This window comes from Asterias rubens, chromosome 10 (genome assembly GCF_902459465.1).
Source record: "Asterias rubens chromosome 10, eAstRub1.3, whole genome shotgun sequence".
Lineage (NCBI taxonomy): Eukaryota > Metazoa > Echinodermata > Asteroidea > Forcipulatida > Asteriidae > Asterias > Asterias rubens.
Window position 1 is genome coordinate 19,648,916 of NC_047071.1, and position 27,602 is coordinate 19,676,517.

A 27,602-nucleotide genomic window follows, 5' to 3' on the forward strand; every position below is an offset into this window, starting at 1 on the left:
TCAATAGATTCTCGATTTAAAACCATTAAGCGTAAGAAATTCCGCAATAATGATTACTCTTACACCGACCGACATGCAGGGATCGAGTTCTGCGATAACTGATTAGAATAACAGTATTGAACAGTATTTATGAAGCGCCAAATTGGGAGGATCTGGATTTGTCCGCAACCATGGTTACTCTTACAGTGATTGACTTGCAGGGATCGAGTTATGATGCAATAAGATTTATCTAGATTTGTAATGTGACGTCACACTTTGCTTAGCAAAGATTAAAAGACAACTTAAGATCATTCTGAGCTCTTTGTTAAATAGAGTCCTGTGTATGTACAATCGGAATAACGGTACACTGCAAGCAATTTCAAATGAACAAATCCCACTTTTCAATGATGTTAACATGTTATGTTGTGTACGTTTTGGCTTACGGGAGCGTGGGATAAAGCTGTAGTAATGGCTCCTTGTTCTACATCTCAGGAGAGATCAAGAGATCACGAGAAGAAGCAGAAGGTCTGGTTCACGCTCAAAAACTCTGAAGGTGTGAACTAGGTCAGACACAGTGGTGGCACATTCACGATAACAATCTCGGCTTGTCTCTTGAATAAGCCATGCACTGAAGAGTTCAGAGATAACAATACACTGAAAAGATGTTGTGTATCGTGACTTACAACGTCTTGAATCGGGATGGTGGTTTTATAAAGTCCGTAGATTTTAGATGTCAGCGGTGGCCGAGGTAAATGAAGTCATGTATATTATGTTTACACAACTCATATTACCACCCCAAAGAAAATCCCGTGTAAAATTTAATTGACGCAAGAAATGGGTCAGTAAATCCGCAATGTTGGAGTCTTTATAGATCTTCAAGTAAAATAATAATAATAACAGTAAGAGACGAAGAAAGCCTTTACGATTCATTAGAATTCAATCCGAGTGATATAAAACTCTTGCCGTACGGGGGGCATTAACCCCCTGGTCTGCGGACGGAGCTCTTAAGGACGCTTCAGATGCTTCATTTAAAAATATAATCCAGGATGAACTATTTATGAATTGAGTGGCTGTCGAGTTCAGTGTTACTGGAACTTTCTTGGGGCCAAGGGTCCCTGAAGAGATTTACTTAGCAAGGGGAAGGCTGTATATCACAATGAAGAAGATTTTGAAAGTTAAAGAAACATTGATGAACTGTATCAATTGTGTGACAATTGAAGAACAAATATTGTCTGGGAAATGTTGAAAGATTCATAAGCTCAATTCTAGATGATGTTCTGTATATGAACATGTCATGTTAGAGAACTAGTGAAGCAGGGCGTATGATTATTGTTAGTTAACTCCTGAACTTTGATGCTGCAATGGCATTCAGTTTGTTTAATTAGCACTTCTCTTGAGGACTTGTAAAAGCTGCAATGAACTTGAACTTTATAATCCAGGAGCTTTGAGATGTATTATTATTAATTTTTATTTTCTTCGAATAACAAGTTACACATTAATTGTTACCAACATTTCCGGGTCAGGACAACAAGCTGACATCTGGGCTTGAATATTGATCAATTGTATCTACGTTTATGTGTCTGAAAGGTCTTGAACTTTAGAGAGAAATTCTAAATAAACACAGTTTTTGAAAGCACCATTCATTTTCTCAATAAAACATCGCTGTTCATAGATTCAATCCAGTTCACCATATGTTCTTCGTTGTTTGCTTGGGTACAATTGTTTTATTACAATAAAACGTATTGTATTTCTCTCAGTTTGATCAATTGTTATTTCGGGGGTATGATAATATTTGGAATAGTGGCGAGTATCAAGGTTTCTAAACACCATCTGTGTGTTTCGGCAACAAAATGATAGTATCGTGGAGATCTGTGTATTTTTTTTTGTTCTTTATTTGTTTTGATGGTAAATTCGTTTCTCTCCGCTTAAATTTCACCATACAGCCAGAGTCAAAAATAATTACTTCAAACATGAGGGTATTTGTTTTTTGAAAACGACGAAACTTGGTTGTTTGTATTTAAGGGCATATATTCACATTCAAATTGGATAATAGTAAAAAGCTAGTTTCTAATTTAGCGCGTTTTACAATAACGTAAAATGCGCTTCGAATTTATAGTGCAGAATCCCGTATCTCAGCTCTCGGTGGGGAGTATACAGCCCCGGGCTGCCGTTCAATCCGAAGGCTTTTTCCAACCTTTACCCTTACAATAACCCATTTATATCTGGGTTAAGAGAATAATTTATGTAAAGTATCTTGCTCAAGGACACAAGTGTCATAACCAGGATTCGAACCCACACTCTTTATGGCTAAACCAGAACTTGAATACGATGTTTTAAACCGTTCGGTTGACACACTATATGATTGCACGTAATCCATTATTTTCTAGTAAAATCAATTTTTTTGCAATCATTTTTGTAGATTTTTTATGATGTTAACATTTAGTTTTCTTGTACCGAAAAGTGACACTATATAGGCCTGTATCAATAGCCAATTTATGACTTTAAGGTAGGGGCTCGAAGGTAGGGATCAGGATGGTGAAACACTCTTAATATGGACAGAAATCCTGGTGAAAGTATACAGCACTTTTTCAATTAGTCTCTTAAACCTCACGTTTAATGGTGTAAAATGTCATTCTATTTTTGGATACCATTCCATTACAAATGCTTTCATCATTCTTAGACATCGTGTCATGTTTCAAATAATATGGGTTTGCACATTATTTGAATGCAAAATCTGTTTGGTTCATTTGACAATACTCAATCAAACATTTGACCGTATATGACTACAAATGGAATGTACTGACCCAGTTGTTGTTAAAATCCAATTAGTCTCTAAACCTTAAATTAAAATGGTGTACAATTTTATTATCCAATGACACCATTATTCAAGTACGATCTTTGAATAACCATATTCTTAAAAATCAAACAATGTCTCATTTTATATATATGTGTCTGATTTCATTTCCACTACCTTATAGAGACCAAGGACAAAACAGAAAAGGGAAATAAAAGGACCCCATAGGGAAATTCTAAAGACCTGGGTGCCCCACAAGGAATTTTGTGTACAAAGTCTATGGGAGGCTCTTTACTACAGGGACAAAGGAAAGAACAAAATATGCCTCCACATACATGTAACAAAATGAATGTATGTACATTTGTATGCGTTTTAGTTAATTCAACGCTATTCAACCCAAATTGGTTTTGAATTTGACCTTTTGACTGACGCAATATTTTATCTTTGGAATGTTACAGACCATTAGGCCTAGTTGTTGATATACATTGACAGAGGGCTGGATTTAATTTGAGGTTCAAGTTTAGGAAACAACAATAATAAGCAATATTTGAAGTTTTACAGAGCAGCAAAGCAGGAGACTCTAGTATCCTCCTGAAGACGAGCAGAAACGTCGAGACTACACCAGCTCTTCTCAGAGCCAAAACTCCCCTTAAACATTAACACACGGTTGTAGCTGCAAGTTTTAAAGTACAGTTACTTCCCGCCATATTAATTTTTGTTCTTATTGCTTTATTATTGGATTATTAGAACAACAATAAATCAAGGAACGCCAAGAACAAAAAAAAAACATTTATTTTGACAATAATATACTGACATCATCATGTACGCTAATACTGTAATTGTTAGTTAAAACACGATACCGATACTGTCAGTTCAATTCATGTCATCTGGTTTGCTTTGGGGCAATATAGTACGGACGTTCAGCCCTCTCCCCACCCCTCCCACCCCCATCTCCAACCATAGCCCTTCATCAACGGCAAGGAAAACTCACACCTAGTAGTCTCTCTCAAACAAAACACTAAATCGATTCAGCAGCGCTTTGGTTAAAAAAAAAAAAAAACTCGTGCAGGTTTCCATTGCTGACGATTCTCGTCTGCTTTCGGTTAGGCCCGCGTTTCATCGATTAATGTAGCCGAGATTTTCCTCTAAAACCCCTGTCCCTGGACAAATTAATTCCCAGTGAAATTTATTTTAGCCACTTATGGCTAAAGTTGTGTCCCTAGGTATAAGATGGTTTGTATAAGATGGCTTGTATAAGATGGTTTGTATAAGATGGTTTGTATAAGATGGTTTGTATAAGATGGTTTGTATAAGATGGCTTGTATAAGATGGCTTGTTGAAACAAGAAAGGATAGATATCTTGCAGGCAGAGAGAAAGGCGCGATGTTTATCCCTTGATGCTCAAGTCGGGTGAATTATTTCAAAAATGAGCAAGAAATATTAATACAAAAAAGCAAGTATTAAAGAGCGTTTTAGAGTGTCTGTCTTTTTTTCTACTTTTTTTCTTTTTCAACTCCACTCGAAAGAAAATCCAAGTTGTCTCTATTATTAAAGGCAGTTTTGTTCTTATGTGAATCAAGCTTTTTTTATTCGGACGATCTATTGGAATAAAGCAAATAAAATAATCACCTCGTTTAATGATGAGTATAGGTTTACTCAATAAAAGCAAATTCAATGTTTATTTTTCCCCGTTGTTACATTGTTCCTTCCTCTGGATTGTCAATGGTTTTGCACTTTTACTCGACACCGTACAAAGGGCCCGTATATATATGGATATACGAGGAAACTTCTGTTAGTTTCACAAATAAATTAAATCGAAATATTTACAATTTTATGACAACATTAAACAGGTTTGTAAATGAACCGAATACTAAAAAAAAACAATATTTGTACCGATTTCTTTTACCAGAATGCGCACATTCCCGACTCGTTTTTCCCCAATTTCTTCGACTGAAAAAACCCGATACAACTTGAACAAATCATTGATTATATAGGCGAGACTGTTTTCGTTTTAAAATGAAAAGGTTTCATGTCTGGCGTCTTCATATCATACATGAGATTTTTCTCCCCCACGCAAATGTTGCAACATTCGTTGAGTGTGCAGACTGTACGACTTTAAGGAGAGACAATAACATTCAAAGACCCTTCGATAACCTGGGCGGAAAACAAGGATATAATGTTGATCTTTAATTTTCACGTAACTTCCCCTCTAAGTTTGTTCAAACATCGCTCCAATCCCAACTGGACCTATTTCCATTGGTTCTTGTTTTGTTTGTTCGTCGAGTATTCATGGGGTATAAGCATTGGGTCGCAAACCTGACGAAATAAAGACAAATTACAAAGAAAAAGAAGTTTATCTTGTCACCAAAAAAAATTTTGGCGGGAATAATTTCCCGCCAATTTCAGTGTGACAGGAAATCTGACTATAATACGCAATGTTTAATGATGTCTATACAATAATCAAAACAACACACTTCTATAATGGTGCATACTGCTTCGGATCATAATAAAAAATAAAAAATAAACTTTATTTTCTGTTGTCATGTAGGCCTAATTTAAAGTTTTTTTCCCTGTGGGTGTGAAGTGCCAATTTTCAAGCGTGATTATATCCCAATATTGCGATAATCCTTTTTTTGGAACAACAAAAAGTTGACAAAGTCAAAAGCTGCAGAGAGTAAATGTTTTTGTTTTCAAGAAAGAAAACCAACATATTTTAAAGTCCGTGAAATTACAGAATCTTAAAGGTATAACTGACCAATAATTAGGAATAATAATAAATAACTTCAGGCAAGGGTTGACTAATAAGAACTCTATTAATCAAGTGTGGGATTAGAAATTGATCTGGGGGAAAAATTATAAGCATAATATTAATTGTGAAACTTTAATTTCGCCCGTTTTTTATCATAAAAACTAACCCAAAACACAGGTCATCTGTTTACAATCAATCTACGGTAAAATGTCATTCTAATACAGAAGATAAGACGGAAACTATTAGAATATTTTAGTTTTTAACAAAAACTATTTGTTGTTAATCACAATATTAACAAACTAACTATCGGTTGTTGTGAGTCAGATATCAATATTGAGCTACATGTGCCCTCGATTTAAATTCCATCCATACAGAAACAGTGAGAACCGTAATTAAGAAACACCCTCAGTTTTCGCATAGCCTACTAGTCATATTCCATCTAATGTATGTGTTGTATCTTTGTAATAGTCATGGTATCACACAAACAAGGGAAACCGCGTAATTATAAGTTTATATTCATATCCTGGTAATTACTTTGCTTTCCATTTCAGATCCTCCATCAAGATATGAGAGGTGAGTAACCTCAGGGGAATGCACTTCGATGCTAACAGAGAGGGACTCAAGGACGTCATATCGCCCGCCCTCGCACGGTCAGAATCAACCAGTCTACAAAAAACCGGGGCTCACTGTAGTAACGTGTCCTCGGCTCAGATCACACACGCAGTGAACATCTGATGATGTGTGATAAAGTGAACACTCTTAGAGTAAGATCATCAGTTGCTTCTTGTTACTGGTTGAACTTCCAGAAGGAACACTCGAACTTTGAACATCTTATGATGTGTATCGAACAATCTTAGAGTTGATCTCTAGTTACTTCTTGTTACGCTTTTGAACTTCCCGAAGTAACACTGGCGTTGTGAACATCTGACGATGTGTATGGAACCCTCTTAGAATAGATCGCCAGTTGCTGCTTGTAACGTTTTCAACTCCCTGGAGGAACTATTCATTTCTTGCTTTGGTTCGCAATCTGTAAACACCATGGCGACTACATCAGTCAATCCAACTTTGATAACTTACATTTATGAGACAGTGGAAGTGAATGATACCTACTCCAACTTCACCAAAGCGGGCCCGACGTCTGATGGCAATGGAACCGACTATCATTCAGGTATTAGCATTTATGATGATTACTTAATACGACTGATTCTCTACGTGATTATATTCGTAGTCTCAACAATAGGAAACACTGCGGTATTGTGTAGTCTCATCAAAGGACGCAGGAGGAAGTCTCGGGTGAATCTTCTCATCATGCACTTGACTGTAGCAGATCTTATGATAACGTTCTTCAATATCCCAACATACTTCATCTGGCTCATTACATACCAGTGGTACGGCGGGGATATCATGTGTAGGTCAGTCATGTACATTGCCATGGTAGGGACATACGCGTCGCCATTCATTCTCATCGTCATAAGTCTAGACCGGTTTGCCTCTATTGTATTCCCACTTAGCGTCCGGCAGGCAGATATGAGGTGTAAGATTATGCTACGGGTTGCGTGGGCAGCGTGTATCATCGCAAGCATTCCCCAGGTATGTAAACACAATTAACATTACAAACAAACACCATAACACACAATCAAACAAACAAAACAAACAAACAAACAAACAAACAAACAAATAAACAAACAAGACGTGAACAACACGAACATAAAAAAACCGACACGACGACGACAACGACAAAAACAACAACAACAACAACAACGACGACGGCGACGACGACGATGACGGCGTCGACGACGAAGACGGCGGCGACGTAGACGATGACGCCGACGACGACGACAACAACAACAACAACACTAGCAACATCAACACAACAACGAACAAGAACAGCATCAGCACAATACAACAAACAAAATGACACAACCACCACGAACTAAAAGAAACACGGTGTAATATTGCTTGCATCTTTTGGTAATATAATTTGGTGACCATTTTGTTCTTCCACACAGCTTCTTATCCATCAAGTCATGTCACCGAAGAGTGACCCAGACTTCACTCAGTGTGTTGACTATGGATTCAGAAAGAACTTTCCTGTATTCTGGAACTTATACCATTGGTTCGTCATGGCTGCCACGTACTTTATACCTTTGACGTTGATTATTGGCTGCTATACTTCCATTGTCATCAAAATATTTGGCAATAGCACCATCCGCAGCTGTAAGTATGGACTTTAAAAAAGCTTTGTTTTTTGTTCTGCGCCTCGAATAGGGTATTGTACACTAGATAGATGGCGCTTTATAAGTGCATTATTATTTAGACAGGTTTATTTGTCGCACTGTAATGCTCGACATTTCACGTGTCGTTTGTAACCCTCGATATAACAGGTTATGTGTCATTGAACGATGTGTGTGCCGTACTGTTGCATTGCTCGACAGGTTCAAGTGTCGTACTGTATTGCTTGACAATGCTAAACAGGGATATGTGTCGTACAAGTATTATTGTGCGTCGCACTGTTATCCCTGACGAGCTCAGTTTATGTTTTGTACTGTAGGGCTCGACACATTCATGTGTCGTTTGTAATTTCGGTTTGCGGTGTGAGCTTGTCCTGCTGATTTCATATAATCCCTGGAAGTGTAGTAAATGGATGATGATGGGTATAATGCAAACTAAATCTCATTTCAAGACGGTTGTGATCCAGCACACATTCACTTAAATCTTAATCACGCATTTCTAACTAGCAACAGGAACGAGGTGTGTTTTTGTTTCATTTATATTTTATCACTAATGTGTTTGTTGTTGTTGTTGTTTGTAGATTCCGGTAACAATGGCAACCGAATGACGCTTCGTCGCTCCGGTGTCGACACTCTCCCTAAGGCTCGCGTGAGGGCGCTTAAGATGACTGGTGCAATCGTCACAGCCTTCATAGTATGCTGGACTCCAACGTGCATTGAGGGCACTATCACCCACGCAAACCCTGCTCTGGGAGAAGCAACCCCGATATGGTTGAATCATATAATGCTAGCATTTGGCTTCTCTAATGTTTGTATCGACCCAATAGTCTATGGGATGTTCACCGTGGACTTTAGGCGGCATTTCCCAGGGTGTTTCGACTGCTGGGGCGGGCGGAATATCCTGCGGGGTCGACGCAGTGGAAGGTCCACCACGTCGTCTAACAACTATCCACCCGTCACCTATGCGTCTTCCACTCGATGTGGTACCACTACAGGCGTGTCAGGGAACTATCATGTGATGGAATTGGATAGTCGCCATGGGACAGCTGAGAAATGTGTATAAAGCAGTGCTTTATTTGTGTGATGTCAAGAGCAGAGATCATGCCACAAAAGAAGATCTAATGGTTACGACCCTAGGGAGAAGTGGACTTATGTCTTTATACATTACTATCATCTTAATAAGAAACAATCTCGACAAATCTCCAACAAGACTCTAGCATAAAACAAAAGCATCCAGTCAATGCATTCATTCTGAGTCAAACACTCCGTATACACACATGATTATTCTGTGGATAAATGAAGATAAAGCAAGAATAATTTTCAGTATTCTCCTGAAGACGAGCAGAATGTACTGTTCGAAACGTCGAGACCAAAGTTTCAAACCAACAGTTTTTCCAATACTCCCACTAAAGATATTTACACTATGGTGCATCTGCATGTCCACCAGTAATAATTAGGATTGAGACTCCTAGGAAAACACAATAAACTGCGTCTACACGTCACGTCAAGATAATTAGTTAATACACAAATAATTTAAATAGTTGTTAAGCTTCTTTTCAACCAACTACGCTACTCCAGATCCAAACAAACAAAGAAGAGTTTTTGTAGGTTTTTGAGGTGTTACATTTTGGTGACACAAATATTGCGTTATTAAAAACGTGCACTTGAAACTGCACTTCACTCCATATTCATTCGGGGTTCAACTTGCCAATTACTATAACGATGCTGTACAATGATCGAAAAATTGATAGATATTTGTTTCCAAAGTTACTTTATTATACTACTATTCCAAATAATATTGTATTATATATCGTACACTCAGATCTTTGTCCAATGATAGGCTGGGGGCAAATGTCACGTGTCATACTTTATTTGCCGTGTATATTGGTATGAATCTACACATTCAAATAATTATAGCAGTCCGAAAGATTATATAGGACGCTTCGCAGCGCCGTTTTTAAAATAATCGCACCCGCTAATTTGTCAAAACTAGGCAAGGTCATGTGATGGCGGGCAATGTTTGTGTCTGCTAGGAAACGTCTACGTTTTTAAGAACATGAAGTTTCCGTACCTTATTTTGTATTTATGGTGGGAGAAATACCAAATGAAAAGGAAGTACTTTTGAGTTATAATAAAATTCTAAATGCGTCAGTAAAATGTCATAGAATATTATTCACTCGATTAAATCTGGCTTTTACATTTCACTCAGCCTCGTCTCGTAAAATGGAACAGTCCAGATTTTACCTCGTGGTTATATTCTAAGACAATGTACCACTCAAATACAGTATTGGTGTAACTCCTCACAAAGACCAATTATTGCAAACTATCGCGACCAATAGTTTCAAAATTTTGAGGATTGTTGGTAATTTATTTTCAACATGAACGACTCTCTCGTCCTTTAGAAAAATGGTGATGCACACACAAGTTCAAGTATGTATCAGCTAAATGCAATTACAAATCAGTTTATATAATAAATACAATCAGCTTCAGTAATTACTTTACCCCTGCTAAGATTGGCCTGTTTTTATGACAATACTGTAGCAAGGTGTTTTTATTGGTCGGTATCGGTAATAATAATAATAATAATGGTAACATTTATAAAGCGCTTTACGCCCTAACGACCCCAAAGCGCTGTAACAAGAAACGAAAAAATATTAAAAAAGATTTAAACAGAAAACGATTTGAAACTACAATAACAATATGAATGAGTTTAAGAATAACTAACAATTAAAATAAAACATAAAAACCCGAGCCAGTCAGGAGTGATTAAAAATATACACAATTTGGGTAATCTCGAAAGGTGACAATACAACTAAACCTTTGACAACTATGATCATAATATAAATTATTTAAACAAATGACAATTTAAAAAGATAGGTTTTCAGAGCCTTCTTAAAATGGTTTAGTGATTTTGCAAATTTAATGTTATCGGGGAGTTTATTCCATTCTTTTGGAGCTGCAATGGAGAAAGCTCTGTCCCCATAGGAGGACAGTGATGTACGGGATGCTTGTGGAATTGTCAGTAATCCTTTGGCACTGGATCTCAAGGAGCGGGTAGGGGCATATGGATTGAGGAGATTCCTAATGTAAACAGGTGCCATGTAGTTAAGGGACTTGTAGACCATCAAGAGTGATTTGAACAGTATGCGTTTGCGAATTGGGAGCCAGTGGAGATTGTGTAGAATGGGTTTAACATGGTCGTGTTTTTTGGCACGGACAACGAGCTTAGCAGCTGTGTTTTGGACACGCTGCAGCTTAGCAAGTTCAAAGTGAGGCAATCCATGTAATATGCTGTTGCAATAGTCTAGCTTAGAAGAAATAAAAGCATGTACAAGTATCTCAGTTGTACCACGGTTCAGAAACTTGCGTAGTTGACCGATCTTTCTAATCGAATATGTAGCATTCCGGGACACCATATTTACATGGCGTGACATTGTGAGGTGACGGTCAGCCATAGTACCAAGAATACGTACTTGTGGCACGGGTTCGATGTATGAAAGTCCAATTTTCAGCGGTCGTAAAGGTTGTGTCGTGCGGAAGCGGGATGACAAATGAACGATCTCCGTTTTTGAGTCATTCAGCATGAGCTTGTTTGCAATTGTCCATGCTCTAATATCAGCAATACATGCTTCCATAGAAGCAAGTGCAGTGTCTCGTGTTGATGGATCAAAAAACGTGTAAAGCTGCGTGTCATCTGCGTAGACCATGCCTTCAATGCCATGTGCAGCTAAAATATCATCAATTGGAGCAGTGTACAAAGTGAATTGCTTGGGGCCAATGACTGAGCCCTGTGGTATGCCATAGGTAAGTGGATGCTGTTCTGACACAGACTCACCGATGGCAACAGATTGTCCACGCTCAGAGAGATATGAGGAACACCACTTGAGTGCAACATCAGATACACCATATCTATCTGCAAAACGTTTTAGCAACAACTTGTGGTCGATGGTATCGAAGGCAGCAGATAAATCGAGTAGCACAAGTACTATTTCCTTGTTGTTATCCACAGCTCGGAGTAGATCATTGTGTACCTTCAACATAGCTGTCTCAGTGCTGTGATGATGCCTATATGCTGACTGGATTTTGCTATGAAGACTGTTTTCCTCAATATACGACATTAACTGTGATGAAGCAGCATGTTCCAGGACTTTGGTGATGAAGGGTATGTTAGAAATTGGCCGGTAATTGTGCAAACCTTCGGAATCAAGATTGGCTTTCTTAATAACCGGAGTTATTATGGCTGACTTCATCAACCGGGGAATGTAGCCTTGCATTAGGGAGAGATTGACGATGTTAGTAACAACAGGTAGTATTTCATCAATACAGTTCTTCAACAAGGATGTAGGGAGAGGATCCAACAAACAGGACTTGTTTGATGTACCCATGATGATTCTTCTTACAGCATCCATGGAGATTGAAGTGAATGTACCAAACCTGCTCGTACAAGACTTATCAATGTTGACTGAGATGGGTGTGGCTGTGGTATGGTCTAGACTGTATCTTATGTCTTTGATCTTGCCAGTGAAAAAATTGGCAAACTGATTTACTAAGTCGTGTTCAGGTACAGTCGGAAGAACCCGTGCTGAACTACCTGTCATGTTGGACACCATACGAAAAAGCTTTCGAGAGTCACATTGTGCGATCTGATTACTATGATAGTTAGTTTTTGCGCTTTGTAGTATATGGCGGTAGGTGTTACAGCTCTCCCGAAACACTTGACGATCAATCTCAAGTCCAGATTTTTTCCATTTACGTTCGTGTCGGCGTTTTACACGTTTAGATGAACGAAGGATGTCAGAGTACCAAGGTGTGTGAGGGCGAAGTGTGATGGTGCGAGTGGTTTCAGGCACATGTTTATCCATCAGACTACGCAAGGTGTTGTCATACTGATCGACTAAATCATCTAAATTGGTGCATGGGTCAGTAGTTAGTGGTGACATTTCAATGTCATGTCGGAAATCTTCCAAGTTGATGTTCCGTAGATTACGAGAGGTAATGGATAGTCGTGTGCAGTCTGGCTTGGAGATTTCCACTGTCATCATAACTGCTGCATGATCTGATGGTAAACTATGATCCAACTCGATATGATGTACAGTATCATCTGCCTGACGAGTAATGAGCAAATCAAGTGTGTGACCATGTCTATGTGTGGAGCCCGTAACAACTTGACGAAGATCAGCTGAAACAAGCATATCTAGAAACTTCTTTGCAACTGTATCATTGGTATCATCAACGTGGATATTGAAATCTCCAGTGAGTAGTATACTGGTTGCAATCACAGACAAGCGTTCAATCAGTGTTGAGAATTCGTTCAAAAACATTGAGGCCGTAGTATTGTTCTTTTTGGAGGGAGGAGGTCTATAGATGACAACTAATCTCAATGACTTACTTGCAGAGTTGACTGTAAGGTCCATATGCTCAAAGGATGTAAAATCTGAGCATTTGTTGATTATAACCTCAAAGCCCTTACGTATGATAATACAAATACCACCGCCTGCTGTTCCATTAGCACGCGGTACATGGTGCACATCAAAATCAAGTAGTGAGTTAGCCAAATCTGCTAAGACACGGCTATCACGATCATCACCCTTCAACCAAGTTTCAGTTATGGCAAGCATGTCCAATCTATTTGTGACGATAAAATCAATCAATGATGTGGAGCAGTTATTTTTCTTTATGGACGCAGCATTCCAGAGAGCAAAACGGCATTCCATGTGCGAGGAGTAACTTGGATGAACAAAAGGAATCTTCACTAAGTTGGATTTATTCGTTTTGTTTTTGTTGTAAAAAGAGCCAGTTCTTACGGTGATCAATGGTATTATTTGACGTTGTTTGTTCGTACCAGCTCGACAACCTCTGTGGGTCTTCTTTTCAATATTAAAGTCTTTCAGTGTTTGCCAAGTGGATTCATTTAGAGGGCATTGTTTCTTCACAGCATCACCAATTTTCATAAGTGTACTCACAGTATACTTGTAATGGCACATATTTACATGTAGGTAAGGTACCAGACTATCAACAAATTAAGTTCTAGCACTACGAGTTGTCTGGCATCACTCATTAAATAGTGTAGAAAACAGTTTAAAAATTGTAGCACAAAACGATGATAAAAAGTCACTTTCACAGCACAGTTCATAGAAAAGATAAGGATGCAGTTGATCACCAGTACTTACAACAAATAATAGTCCACAACTGAAGACAAACATCAAAATCCAAAGCAAGAAAAAGGATAAAAACTTCAAAATTTTTACAGAGCACAAAACACCATGATGCAGCCTCTACAGGGCGCCCTCATACTATCATATCGGTGAGGGTGGTTGCCGTACCCGAATGCCTGTAATTATAATGAAGTTGACCACCTAACAATGTCCTTGTAATTTTCACCGCATATTTAGCATTAATTAAGTTTTTGTAAATTCCGTACTAAATCTTTTCACAAAATACGTTGATTTTGAAAATACACACAAATTTATCAGTAATCCGTAACTATCCTTTGTTTTTTCCTCATCAAATGAAGGTATCTAAATTAAGCTTATCATATTTTTGTTCAATACAAAAAGTTCAACCACATTAATAATACAACAGCTAAGTAAATAGCTAACAGTTACTAACTACCCAATAGAAAAAAATTGACTAAATAAATAAATAAAAAGAAAATTGAAATAAGTCACATGGCACGAAGTTGTCTATATGCGGCTTGTTAGAAGAGTATAATGCATTATGCCCATTACGGGGCCAATCGTCCATAAACTGATGAAATACAGTGTTATCAAAAACGTTTGTACATAAATACCAAATTAAAGAGATGTTTTAAGATGTATTGTATATTATTATCACGATATGTTGGTGTGTAAATTCACTGTAATTATCATATATAATATTAGCTGAAATATATATGGAGATTTATTTTACACAGTATACAATGCATATTGTTGTATCTATATAGATTGTACTAATAAAAACACAAGTGAAGATGCCTATACTATTTATCTGCACATTGAGTGGGAGAGAGTGTATAACGAATGGGACGAGAGGCGAGTTCATGGATGGACAGTGAACTCGGAAAAAAGTCTTCGAGTTCAAACTGACTCATGGAATGGTCAAAATCGACCCGCAGAATGGTCAAAATCGACCCGTGTAAGTTTTAAACTCGATCCGTGGAAGGGTAAACAAATTAATAGTGAAAAGGTCAAACTCGACCCATGGAAGTTTCAAAATCAAACCGCGTAAAGATCAACACCATTAGGAGTCTGACTGGGTTTCCTGGACAGTGCGTACGGAGAAAATGGTCACGTTGGCGCAAAGCGGTTCTGTCGCACACACTGTGTCAAATTTTGACCATTCTCTTGGTCAATACTATATGGGTCAATTTTAGCTCCACTCTAAGTCAAGTGTGGAAGTCAGAATAACTGCGAGTAAATGAGTAATGATGAGTGGAAGGATATGTGACGTGTGAGAATGAGGAGAGGCTAGAGAATACAATGAGATGGGAACGAATGAAAAGGAAAAATAGTTCGATTTTATGGCGTGAGAGAATCAGGTGAACCAATCACAAGTCTCATAATAATGTACACTGATATTAAAGAATACTGAACTACCACAAGCATTATGTCGCATGTGTATCTGTATTGATTATGATCATTGACTTAGTTTATTGCATTGAAGTGATTTTATTTTATGTTAACCTCGTTGTTGACTTCAAACTCAGAGATATGTGAAATTAGACTGCTCACCAGAGGAGAGGGTGTTTGTTGTTGGGGTGTGTGTTTGTTTGTTTGTTCGTTCGTTTGTTAGTTCGCTTCTTCATTTCACCCAAGCCTCTTGTTGGCTGCTTTTGGGTAAAGTGGGGGAAAGGAAACATGACTGTCACGTGATACAAGACGATATTGGCGTTGGGTCTGCAATCCATCAATGGCTAGCTACTGTTTTTAAAATAAAAAAAGTGGTTCTCAGTTAATAGTCAAACCTACTTCTGTGGACGATGTTAAAGCCAGTGGACACTATTGGTAATTGTCAAAGACCAGTCTTCTCACTTGATGTGTCTCAACATATGCATAAAATAACAAACCTGTGAAAATTTGAGCTCGATTGGTTGTCGGAGTTGTGAGCTAACTATGAAAAAAAAAACCCTTATCACACGAAGTTGTGTGCTTTCAGATGCTTGAACACCCAAATTTGTGAAAAATTACTTCTTTCTCGAAAACTACTCCACTTCAGAGGGAGTCGTTTCTCACAATGTTTTATACTACCAATCTCTCTCCATTACTTGTTACCAAGTAAGGTTTTATGCTAATAATTATTTTGAGTAATTACCAATAGTGTCCACTGCCTTTAATGCAAATACCCCCCGAGTTCAAATGGATTGAATGTGCACATGTGTGTTCCATTTGAACATGTTTTATGTTTTAAAATTGGGTGAATGCGCCAACTTATTTGTTGGCATGGACAAGAAACCGTTTATTTTGTGAGGACAAATCTTGATCTATGAAACTCCATGTGCTAATGTCTTCCACGTCAGATGTTTGTACTCATCAGAAAAAAATGCAAAAGGAATTCTGTAAATATGCTGAGTGTTTCAGAGAGAGTAACTGAACAGAAACAAGTGCACATTTTCCAGCCGGTGTAAATCATTATGTGCAATATGGAATAACGAAATCACAGACCTTGCTCAAGTAAGTTATGTCTCTATCTTTCCAGTAGGTCCGCCATTTTAAAACGTATTATGGGTTTTTGAAAAGGTCATCGAATGTGACCTTTACCGTTCAAAGTCATTTGTGGCCTTTGTGAAATTCACCGCTTCGGCTATTGATTCGGCTTCATCAGGCTCCGTCCTCTCGTCTGAAGCCCTGAGCGCGTACTCAAAGCACGCGCAGTTGATAAAACAACCGCGGGGCCAAGCTAGCCTGAGCCGAAGATGAAGCCGTGGTTTCGAAAAGGGTCTATGAAAGTAAGGCCGTGTCCGAACTGGTGGCTACGGCTGCGGCTACGACCGTTGCCAGGGGTGTTGCTAAGGGCGTCCTATACTTCAATGCATGATGACGCGACGATCCAGCCGTAGCCGTAGCCGTGGCCGCCAATTCGGATACGGTCTAAGGCTTAGTACGATGTTTAAACTGACTCATTCTGAGCCATATAGCGCCCTCCATCGTCAAACTCAATTAATTGTTCACTTAAACTAAGATTTGTAATAATTCGCTGAGAGACGTTGAATACCCGCTTTGTGTTATCTTTTCTAGGGTCTATTGTTGGCCATTTAAAACTTCTGAATCGTGTGTCACTCATTTTGCCCAACAAATTAAAACGTTTCAGGCGAAATGATTGAACAAGACAACCAGGGTCAAGCTTTCTTCCAGATTACAATTTCAGATAGCCTGTCCTTAACACAGTAACAGTTTATTATTTGAAGGAGGAAGTAGGTCACTTTTCTTGGTTATTGATGGACAAGGTTAGATAAGTTAGAAGCAGGGTTTGCCTACAGTTTGTGATTTTTCCAATTTAGAGTCCACATGTGGGTTCCATCTGCGATAGAGATTCACCAAGTGATGGTCAGATGATGATGATGATGATGATGATAATGATGATGTGAAGGCAATGGGCCGTCCTCATCAACTTGGTCCGGCCAGGTCATCGTTTTTAATTTAATAGGTCCCAGTGGTATAGGAAGAACCTCCCGCAGATCTTCAAGAAGAAATCCCTTCAGAGTTTATTCGCTACTGCGTGCGGGACTGCTTTATGTTAAAAGGTATTTATTTTCCCATAAATTATTTTAAAGCACAGACTAACAAACTGAGATTAACTTTCTGCTAAAGTCCATCAAAAACTCTGCAACCTTAGCAACTCAAATTCCAACAAAATTGTTAATAAACACAGACGAACAAAACTAAGATGAACTTTCCAAAAAATCAAAAACGTCAAGAAGTAATCTCTTCCTCAGGGGTTACTGGGGGTTTGGTGAACACGCTCCTGCGTATGGACTGCTCTAAATAAAGGTATTTATTGTCCAACAAATGATTTATAAACCATAAACCAACTCAAAAGAGCTTTCGGTTTGCCCTGTTACTATACCCAGAAACTCAAATTCCAACAAATGGTTTACAAATCACAGACTAACAAAACTAAGATGAACTTTCTGTTTTAACGGTTTTCCGTTCATACAAAAAAAAAAAAACTGTAACCACATTAAGAACCTCAAGTTCCTACAAATAGTTTACGCAGTGACATGAATAATATGGAACTTACAAACAAGCTACAGCAAAAGTCGACAGCAAATTAATCATACAAATGTGGACCATGTCTCACCGTTTTAAAAGTAGAGACATTAATGTGGACTTACACAATAAGTGACACATCAACACAATGCTTTCGGGAGTTCGAAAGTCTGCTTGTTCAACAGGTATTTTCTAATTACGGGGTTCTTTATCTCAAAGTGAAAGTGGAGTGCATTATTGAGAGCAAACTCAACAGAAATGTCAATTATTTTAACTAAATGGTTACGGAGGGTTGTAGGCCTATGACACCAACATGCGTGAGGATGTCAATTTCAAGAGCAAAATAATCTGACGTTTTACAAAGTATTTTACGTACTCTGTTTGAGGTTGCGTGAAAGTTGATGAAATAATTTGTTATCAAGTAATAAACCACAAGGGGAAAAGGTTTGTTGTAATGGAGATTGCAAGCCACATGACAACCAACTGTAATAGATGTTTAGAAGTTTCTCAATCTCACCTTATCTCAGAAGTAATGCTCCACGGAAAAAGTCGATAGGATTTCAAAAGGTGTACATTACGTGGTAAGTCAAGAGTTGGGTTTGTGACTGTATAGAAGGAGGCACTGAAGGAGGATGTTTCAAAAGAGGGCGCTATCGGAAGAAGTTTGTACACGTTACGTGGTGCCGTATTGGGGGGGGGGGAGAGAATCTCCTACCACAGCGGCGCCATATGCGAACGTAAAAAAAAAAACAAGATGGCAAGTAGCTGTTTAAAAAAAACTAATAGATTGTAGAAAACAGCCGGACAAATTCTTACCCTTCAGGAAATCACAAATGCTTTGTCGGTAGATTCGTTGACAAACAACGCCAAGAATAGACCGTCTGGAACATAACTTTCAGGAAAACCTAAAGTTTTCTTAAAGTCACCTGGAAGTGGTATTTTGTCAAAATAAAGCTTTGGTCACTTAAATGTGTGTTTTGATGAGTAGAATATGAATAAACAGTTAACTAAGGTTCTAAAAATTTAGTTTCCATTTTATTAACAAATTTAAAAGCAGGCCCGACCCCAGTGGGCGCTGTTCGTGACGTCAATCGAGGCGCGATATTTGAAGCACGACGGCTCGAAGTGTTTGCTGCACAGCGCTGGAAAAGACGTCGGACCGGACCAATTTGCAAACTGACCCCATTTGTATTTGTCTTGCTGCCTCCATCAGCAATACACCAGCAGCAACACAACTGGTCGACATTGCCGGAAAAAATGCAAAAAATAAACCTTTTTGCGAACGTACAAACTCACCACTAGGACTTGAATGTACTTGCACGTACGTGTGTTCGATGTTCGATCGAGCCAAAGTCTGCCTCGATTGACGTCACAAAAGGGGTAGGCGGAATCACCCCCCAAACAACTTTATCTATTTTTTAAAACATATAAATCGTTACAAACAATTACTCAATTTTTATTGTTCATTAACATTATACTCAAATGTTTGAAGAAAAAAAATCTATTTCCAGGTGACTTTAAGCAACAGATAAACAAAACAGATCCAATGTGAAATTTATAGTTGTACGTACGTAAATGCAAATTCAGTACACAGCGGGGAGAAGAAGCTGCACGGCTTATTTGCACAATGGGTGAAGAACATTGAATTCATGAATCTGTGTTTCGTAACAAATGTTTTATCAACTGAACTTAGAACTGTATTGCCACCCTTATCAGTTTGGCCTTTTGACAGAATCTATTTAGAAGTAAACATCATCCTGTAAACGAAGAAAAATACATTAAAGGCTTAGGATTATCCTTGGGATTGTTTTTCCTTTTTTACCAATCGAAAATAATGAGAACAAAAAACAGTGGATTTTATTACAATAAAACAATTCGTGATGGGAAGAGACACACTGTCACGAGAGGGCGCACGCTTGTATGTGTGTTTTATGTCGTGAAGGAAAACCGCAGACAAATTATTCCAGAGCAAATCCACGCAGTGATGTAATTAAGTACTGATACCCCAATCCTGGTGGGATTCGAACCAGGGTCCCAGAGGTGGAAGGCGAGGAAAGATCGTTACCCCAGGAAAGATATTTACCGCTGCACCAACCCTATATCAAAGATCGTTACTCCAGGAAAGATATTTACCGCTGCACCAACCCTATATCAAAGATCGTTACTCCAGGAAAGATATTTACCGCTGCACCAACCCTATATCAAAGATCATTACTCATTTCTCAACAGTAACCTCAGCGAGTAATATTTTTAGAAAAACTTTCAACCCTCATTATCTCGCAACCATGTATTAAATGTAAATCTGTGGACATTGTGTTCTGTGTCGTACGAAAGTACCCAAACCCGTTAATGCAGTGCACGCAACTTGCTCATTTTGTTTGATCAACTTAATCAAGTTAATGTTGCCTTTCAGTCTACCTAGACAGATGAAGTTCAAGAGGTTACAGTTTGCCCAAACCATTGATTTGTTGTTTTACGGTAATACACCCCCCTGGAGAAGTTTTCGCACTTACGGCTGTAAATTTCCCAATGATCTGTAACCTACCCAGGTAACTGTGGAATCGATACGTTGTCTGTCGCGCGCAACGTGTCCAGGGGGGCAAACTTAGTCACTTTCTAGCCAGGCCTCGGAGACTGTGCGGAGTCCGTAATTAATTTATTGGTGACCAGGTGACTATTACTACGTGTATGTATGTATTTATGTTTGTTATGGTGTTACAAGGAGGCAAACTTAACAACATGAGGATGCGGATTGCTTTCGCTAATGCCCTGTTAGATGAAAACAAACTAATAAAACAAAAGGAACAGCTGACACTCAAACCATGGAGGTAGAAACAAAAGGAACAGCTGACACTCAAACCATGGAGGTAGAAACAAAAGGAACAGCTGACACTCAAACCATGGAGGTAGAAACAAATCGCAAAGTACAAACAAGATTGGTGGGGTTTTTTTTGCTCGACTTTATTGGTGCAATAGGAAATATTAAAATATTTCAATTTTCAGATAGGCTAAGAATGTGTTTAAAAAGTTGTTGAAGTTAATTATAAAGACATTCTTCTTACAAAGGGACTTATGAGCCTCATCATTTACGGGTAAGATATTAGATCATTCTATTGTCGGAAATATTTTGTTAAACGTGTATTGCGTATGTATTTGTTGTTTCCCTTGGTAAGTAATGTATTATTAGTTATTAAAGTGTAGTTCTGAGAGACAAACATAGCCTTCATAAATGTTTTCTAGGCTATAACTAAGTGGTTGTACTTTTTGTGTATGTATAGTCTACGAAGCCGGATCCTTGTGTTTGCATTGAAAGGGGTTCAAGTGTGTAGTTCAGGTGCTTAACTTTTGTATGCAACATTAAAATTAAAGGTGCTAAGTTCGCTACCTGTCGAGTTTAGAGCAGGTGATATATGCCTAAGGGCCCGAGACCGTGCAGACATCAACTGTTACTGTTGTTTTGCTTCTTTGAACATTTTTTTAATTTTCTTTTTTATTAAGTAACGCAATGTATACACGGACATTTGATGTGTTCCGTACTAGCGTGTCACAATTTTGCAAGAACGTAGGTTTTGTTGTTTCGTTTTTTTCTCGATGTTTTGTATTGTTGAGTTGTTGTTAAATTAAGTGGGTTTTTTTTCTTTGCACCATTCATTTACATATTAAAGCCCCGCTAGTTTAGACATAATAGTTTATCTCATTATCGCATCCAAAGTCTGGTTTTGTTTTGTTAAGTTTAGGCGCGATATGTGAGTAATAGTGGAAAACAGCGTCTTGTACCAACTACTTGTCTTCTGTCTTAGGAAGCTAATGGCAACTTACAGAGCATTTCATGACCTTGCTTTTGAAAAGTTTCAAAAAGATTATTTCTTAACGAAAAAGGATACACCTTAACTTACTTGTTGTACACTACATACTAATGACTTGTTATAAACACTATAACAACAAGTCATTAGCTGCTAAGTGCCCTTTTAAAGTGTGACACTGGGACTCGGTTTGTTCAATAAAAGCTTGTTGTGGATTAACCTACCACACATGGGCGAACTCTTTGAATCTAGCTCCAAACAGCCTGCAAACTCTTTCCACGCATAATGCTTGGAAATCAATTATCCATTTCAATCCATTTAGCCATGCACCTTGGGCGTCATACCAATAGCTGAAAAAGGTCAACGTATTGCTGAAAACATGTATAACTAGTTACCATTAGCAACGAGGCACACAGTGTGTGTCAACCGGCCTAGATACAAATATTGGAGTCTGAGGGCAGGCTGCAAAACACCAGACTATAAGGTATAAACATATCAACTGTAAACATAAACAATTTTAAGGACTGACGTAGGATATCTACTATAAACAGAATTGTTACTAACAGTAATTGTACATAGTAATGATGACGATTGTATTCCGGGTCCATTTGACTGGATTTGTGCTACTGTCCTACGCTGTGTTAATCGCTAGCATGTCTGTTCAGAAACTGACGGTGAACAGTAGTCAACCGACTCAAGAGACCAAATCGTCCAGCATGCCTGAATCATTTAACGAGGCCAATGGTGCTGGGATAATGCACACGCGTGGTGTTGGATCTGCTAGGAGGTTCAATAATACACTGAGTTTACACAATCTATTTAGACGGGATGTGGACCCACCGGCTGCAAATATGCCCAAACTGGTGAGTTTGTATGGCCCATTGAAAGAATGGTTTCAGACTTTTTTTTGTAAGCTTCATCTGCTCCGTCTACCAAAATGCCTCTATTTCAAAATGAAAACGAAGCCTCGCCTGTGAAGCATGAGACGAAACCTTGCAGTGGTTTCGAAAATGGCTAGGACTACTAGTTTTCTACCTTGCTCTGTGCTGAATTAATTTCAATATTGCCTGACCTCGTGAGTACGGTAAACCAAGCTGTCACACGACGTCCTTGAGACGCCAAGATTTATACACACCTATTGAACTCAGCAATAGGGTTTTATTGTAATATGAATGGTTCATTCTACAAACAACCTTAATTCTTGCCACAATCTGCCGAGCCATGGAGTTTTGCACCATGGTCAAACCAACGAAAGTTCTTGCACTTCCCAAATCCGTTGGGGGAAAATTGTCCAACTAGTGGTTTGGAATATCTCTTTTGAGTAAGTGTTGGTTCTGAAACGAATGGGTTTTCAGCGAAGTGGTTACCATTATGCTTTTAAAGTATCATGTAACTTTGCAATAATAATTATCAGATTGATCATTATGGTTCTCATTAGTTGTGTTTTATAACATTTATATTCCCTCTAGCTATCGGACAATCTCGGTTGCCTATTGGTAAAACACTACTCTAGAATTGCAAATGTCTAGGGTTCGAATCCCATCCAAGTATTGAGCCTGTGATTATTTTCATAGAATTGTACTGAAAGTAGTACAGTGTTAAAACACCATCGATGTATATGGGTCAAACCAAAATTAATATACCGATCTTGTTGAATGAGTAATAATGTAGGATTTTTCTCTCAGGGATGGAGTTCTTATTTGGCCCGTCTAGCGGAGCTCTGGTCTCGTCATTGCATCGTGGGGTACGGTCTTCCCCTAACGCTCAACCCCCTCACTTATAGCGGTCAGATACTCCAAAACATCTGGGCGGGAGGACGAAATGGCTCGATAGAGGACGCCCTCTCGTCTTGGTTTAAAGAGGGAAATTATTACAACTTTAAGACAAGGGCATGCTATCGAGCTAATGGCTGCAAAAACTACCTCACGGTATGTACACGCTTGTACCCTTGACGTGTGTGATGCAATTTCACTGTAATAGTCGAGTAAATTTCACCTCGCACAAACTGAGCACTGATAACTAGAAACCCCTTGCATTTTTTAGCTACTTTTTGAACGGCAATTTTTGTAAGAGACATAAATTAATGCACTTGGCTTTTGCATACGTTTGTCAAAGACGTGATAGTGATATTTGCTAGGCATAATAGGAAACGCACCGTTTTTCCAATTGACGCAAGAAAATAAATTTCATTTTCGCGTGAAGTATAAACCGGGCTTTTGATCTCTGAGCTTATTCATGTGTGTGTTTGTTATAGATGGTGTCTGCCTATGTACATGAAGTTGGATGTGGTTTGTCTTATTGCAATGATGACGTCATTGTTGTCTGTTACTATGGAGCCAGGTGAGACGATTATTCATTTTCAAGTTAATGATTTATGAAGGAACGAACAAAATGAAATTAACTGCCGCAAGCTGTTTACCAAACACAATGACACAATGTTATGCTTTTCGACACTGGCAGAGTCTTTATCAAAGATAGCCTGATGAGAAAAGACTCTGTGTCGAAACGTCGGGCATTTGACAGCTATTTATGGTAATATACAGCAAAGTCATTCCTGATGTGAAAGTTAATAAGTTATGTTTATAGAAAGAAAAAAAATTAACACTTATCACTAATCAACAACATTAATAATTTTTCTGTTTTGAAAATAAATTGAAGAATTGAAGTTTTGAAGAGTGTCAATGTTTTTTGTGTAAAACACAATTTGCATTGACTTTGTATCCGGCAAACGGTTTTAAAATTATTAAGCAATGTTTCTCAAAATGACACAACTTTTCAACACACGTTTCCAAGCAACCATCTTTCTTTGCATGGTGCATTTCTGACAATAATGTGCCAACAAACCCAATTTCCTTCCTTTGATTAAGCTTTTTTTGTGTTTAAATACAAAATGGAAAACATGTTATTCTCTTATCAACTTTCTCTTGAACATCTTAAGGAATTACAAGTCACATGAGTTGCTGTATACTCCTGGCAAACCTTGTTCTCAGTGCGGTGCCTTCGAGTGGTGTGACAGTGGACTCTGCAGTAAGTATCCAGTCCCTTTTACTGGTCTGTGAAAGGTATTTTAGGTGAGGTTTGCGGTAGCACTATTTGTTTGGAGTAGTGTTTGTTCTATTAAAGAAGAACCGGTGGTTGACAGTTCAACGTTTCGACGATCAGTATGCTCCGATCGTGTTCAGAACGTTGAGTTGTCAATCGCTGGTTCTACTCAGAACCAACATTACTCTAAAGAGATTTGAACATGGTGCTCTTATAGGCAGACCTCGCCCGATCTCCCAACATGCAAAGTTTAAATAGGTATGTCGTTTGCCTTTTGGCAGGCCTTTGATAAAAAGTTTACAAAGGTTAATACAGAGCAATGTTGTGAATTGTAAGATTTACTCAGTTTTCTCAGTTTCCAAACCCTGTCTTCTTCTTCTTGTACTCTGATTACTCATGGTCATCTATCTAAAGTCAACCATTATTCGATAAATGACCCGTTAATGTTTTTTTTTTCGTTTAGGAAATTCTGTCCAAACTGAAATAAAGTTTTCATTTACTTTAAAGGATCATCATCTGACAATGAAAGAAAGGGTGACACTGTGGAAACAAAATGCGTTTACAACAACATCAATCTCGAATCAAATGACGTGATATTGAATGCAGTTTCTGTAGAGGATGAGTCACATTTGAAACGCCCAAGACGGCATACCACGGAAGATACCCAAGCAGCTTGTGATGCTCTCTGTAAGATATTTACCCCCCCCCCCCCCCACATAACATTTTCTTCTTGTTTTATAGATGAGCAGATGAGGTTGGAAAGTCAAAAATGGGTGGAAGGAATTGGTTTTGCTTTTGGAAAACCTGGGTCAGACCTGGATCAAACTCGCAAGGGGGGGGGGGGTAGGATTATATTCATAAAAATTGCATTCCCAAAGTTTTTTTTTTTAGGCTTGTTAAAATTCAAATGGCAAGTAGTCAGTAAGTTTGTCACTTTTAGAGGGCGCAACATCGGCTGAATCAGAGGGACTGGGTCAATCTAAAAATCTGTAATACGGTAACTCTTTCCATACATACAATTAAAACTTAAATTGCGTTTCAATTCTGCAATTACGTTAACAAAATGAACATTGCCTATCGAGACTAGCCAGTAAACTGATGCAAAGACTGAATTCACCATCAAAACCATGTTAGAGCTCCATTATATCTCATTATACGGTAATAGCCGAGTAAATGAAAATGTGTCTTTTTCCCTTTCAGATTTTCCGTTAATGGTCTTCGTGATCATCCTGATCGTGGTTGTAGGGATCGGCTTTTTGATAGGGATTTTCTATATGTTGGGACACGTATGTAGAGACAGGTGCTGCAGCGACTTGTGTACCTCTACTAGTGATGACGGGAGCTGTCTGGGGTGCTGTAATTCAAGCGAAGGTTCGAGGTAAGAGGTTGGCTTTCCATCTGTTTTAAGGGGTGAACTTCACAAAGAGTTAAGACTAGTCTTATCACGAGTTACCTAGGACCTGCCTTAAGTTTTAGTATCTCCTAAACCCTTTTTGAAATCGACCCCAGGAGCGTTTACTGTTACAACGACAATTTGCCGTCCTACCCTTTCGACCTACGTGTATAAAAAGCGTATTATGCTTTAAGCCTTGTGTAGCCTAGGCTTCTACAAAGCCTACGACTCATCATTAGCCTATGCATAATCATTAGCCTATGCCTAATAAGCAAGAGAAGGCATGTTTGGTAGGTTTGCATTGGTTGGGTGGACAAATTCTTGGGAAATGCCGAGTTACCTCAAATCATCGTCAACCCACGTACATTAATCACAATATCGTTTCCCTGTGTGTAGTAAGTGGGTTGAAATAAACTTCATAATTTCATATTTTGTATCTTATATCAGCAGCTCCGGAACGAGTGAAACAAGAGGCAGGTCACTCTGCTGCATCGGAGTTTGCAGACTCAAGTGCTGCAAGACAGGTAGCGTCAAACCAGAGGAGGAAGGGTACTCGACCACTGAAAGCATTCCGCTGGATCCTGAAGAAATTGATGAACCCCATGATGAACCGGGAGGTTCAGACTCGCCCGATGCAAATGTTTTGGGTCCAGCTCATGTCTCGAAACAAGTTGATGTAGAGTGTGTAAATGCCGCGGTACAAGTTGACGTTCCGGATCCGGTCCCTGCCGCCACACAGTTTGACGTCCCCGATCCGATACATGCGGCGACACAAGTTGATGTAGAATATCGGGCGGTGTGCACCAACACGGATGAACCACCAGCAACCATTGATCGATCAACGTGTATCAAGGATCTACTGCACACCAGTGACGTTGCAGTTCAGGTTGATGAGGAAGATGATACTACAACGGACAGTGGAGGAAGTGATGATACCAGTGACCCGAGCGGATGCAGTAGCCACAGTGATAAGCTAACTGACCCAATAGACTCGTCTCAAGGCGTGTGTTTAGTGCATAACTGCCACACATGCGATCTTCACAGGCGAGATCAGAGGCAGGTAGACAAGCTAAAAACAGACAACATTAGAAAATTAATCAAAGCTTCTAAGAATAAAAACCTGGCGCCTGGTACTTATATTATCTGATTGCATGAAGAACCTGCTCCCTTCGTTCGCTCGCCATGATGGCTTTACTGAAAGGCACTGGCCACCTTTGGTATTTGTCAAAGATCAGTATTCTCACCTGGTGCATCCCAAAAATATGCATTAAAAAATGAAATTCGTGAAATTTGGGCTCAATTGGTCATCAAAGTTACAGATTACATGTATAAAGAAAGAAAATGGTAGAAAATGTATTTACATAGTAAGCATATTCGGAAATCATTCGTCTGAAAACCCCATTGGT

At 38.7% G+C, this 27,602-nt stretch overlaps 2 protein-coding genes across 3 annotated transcripts; both read left to right on the forward strand.

Moving 5' to 3' along the window:
• The first annotated feature begins 6,054 nt into the window (after nucleotides 1–6,054).
• LOC117295724 (gonadotropin-releasing hormone II receptor-like) lies at nucleotides 6,055–10,316 on the forward strand. The gene is made up of 3 exons (XM_033778442.1): nucleotides 6,055–7,112; nucleotides 7,532–7,739; nucleotides 8,335–10,316. Exons 1-3 carry the CDS (start codon nucleotides 6,561–6,563, stop codon nucleotides 8,814–8,816), a joined length of 1,242 nt encoding a protein of 413 aa, XP_033634333.1. The 5' UTR covers nucleotides 6,055–6,560; the 3' UTR covers nucleotides 8,817–10,316.
• An 11,913-nt stretch (nucleotides 10,317–22,229) lies between these two features.
• Nucleotides 22,230–27,450, forward strand: LOC117295946. 2 transcript variants are annotated; one of them, XM_033778751.1, is made up of 7 exons: nucleotides 22,230–22,624; nucleotides 23,447–23,689; nucleotides 24,016–24,101; nucleotides 24,700–24,788; nucleotides 25,311–25,490; nucleotides 26,004–26,181; nucleotides 26,644–27,450. In XM_033778751.1, exons 1-7 carry the CDS (start codon nucleotides 22,343–22,345, stop codon nucleotides 27,341–27,343), a joined length of 1,758 nt encoding a protein of 585 aa, XP_033634642.1. In that variant the 5' UTR covers nucleotides 22,230–22,342; the 3' UTR covers nucleotides 27,344–27,450. The 2 variants fall into 2 exon arrangements, with proteins under 2 accessions (XP_033634642.1, XP_033634643.1); XM_033778752.1 differs by having other exon boundaries at nucleotides 26,647–27,450.
• The last annotated feature ends 152 nt before the right edge of the window (nucleotides 27,451–27,602 follow it).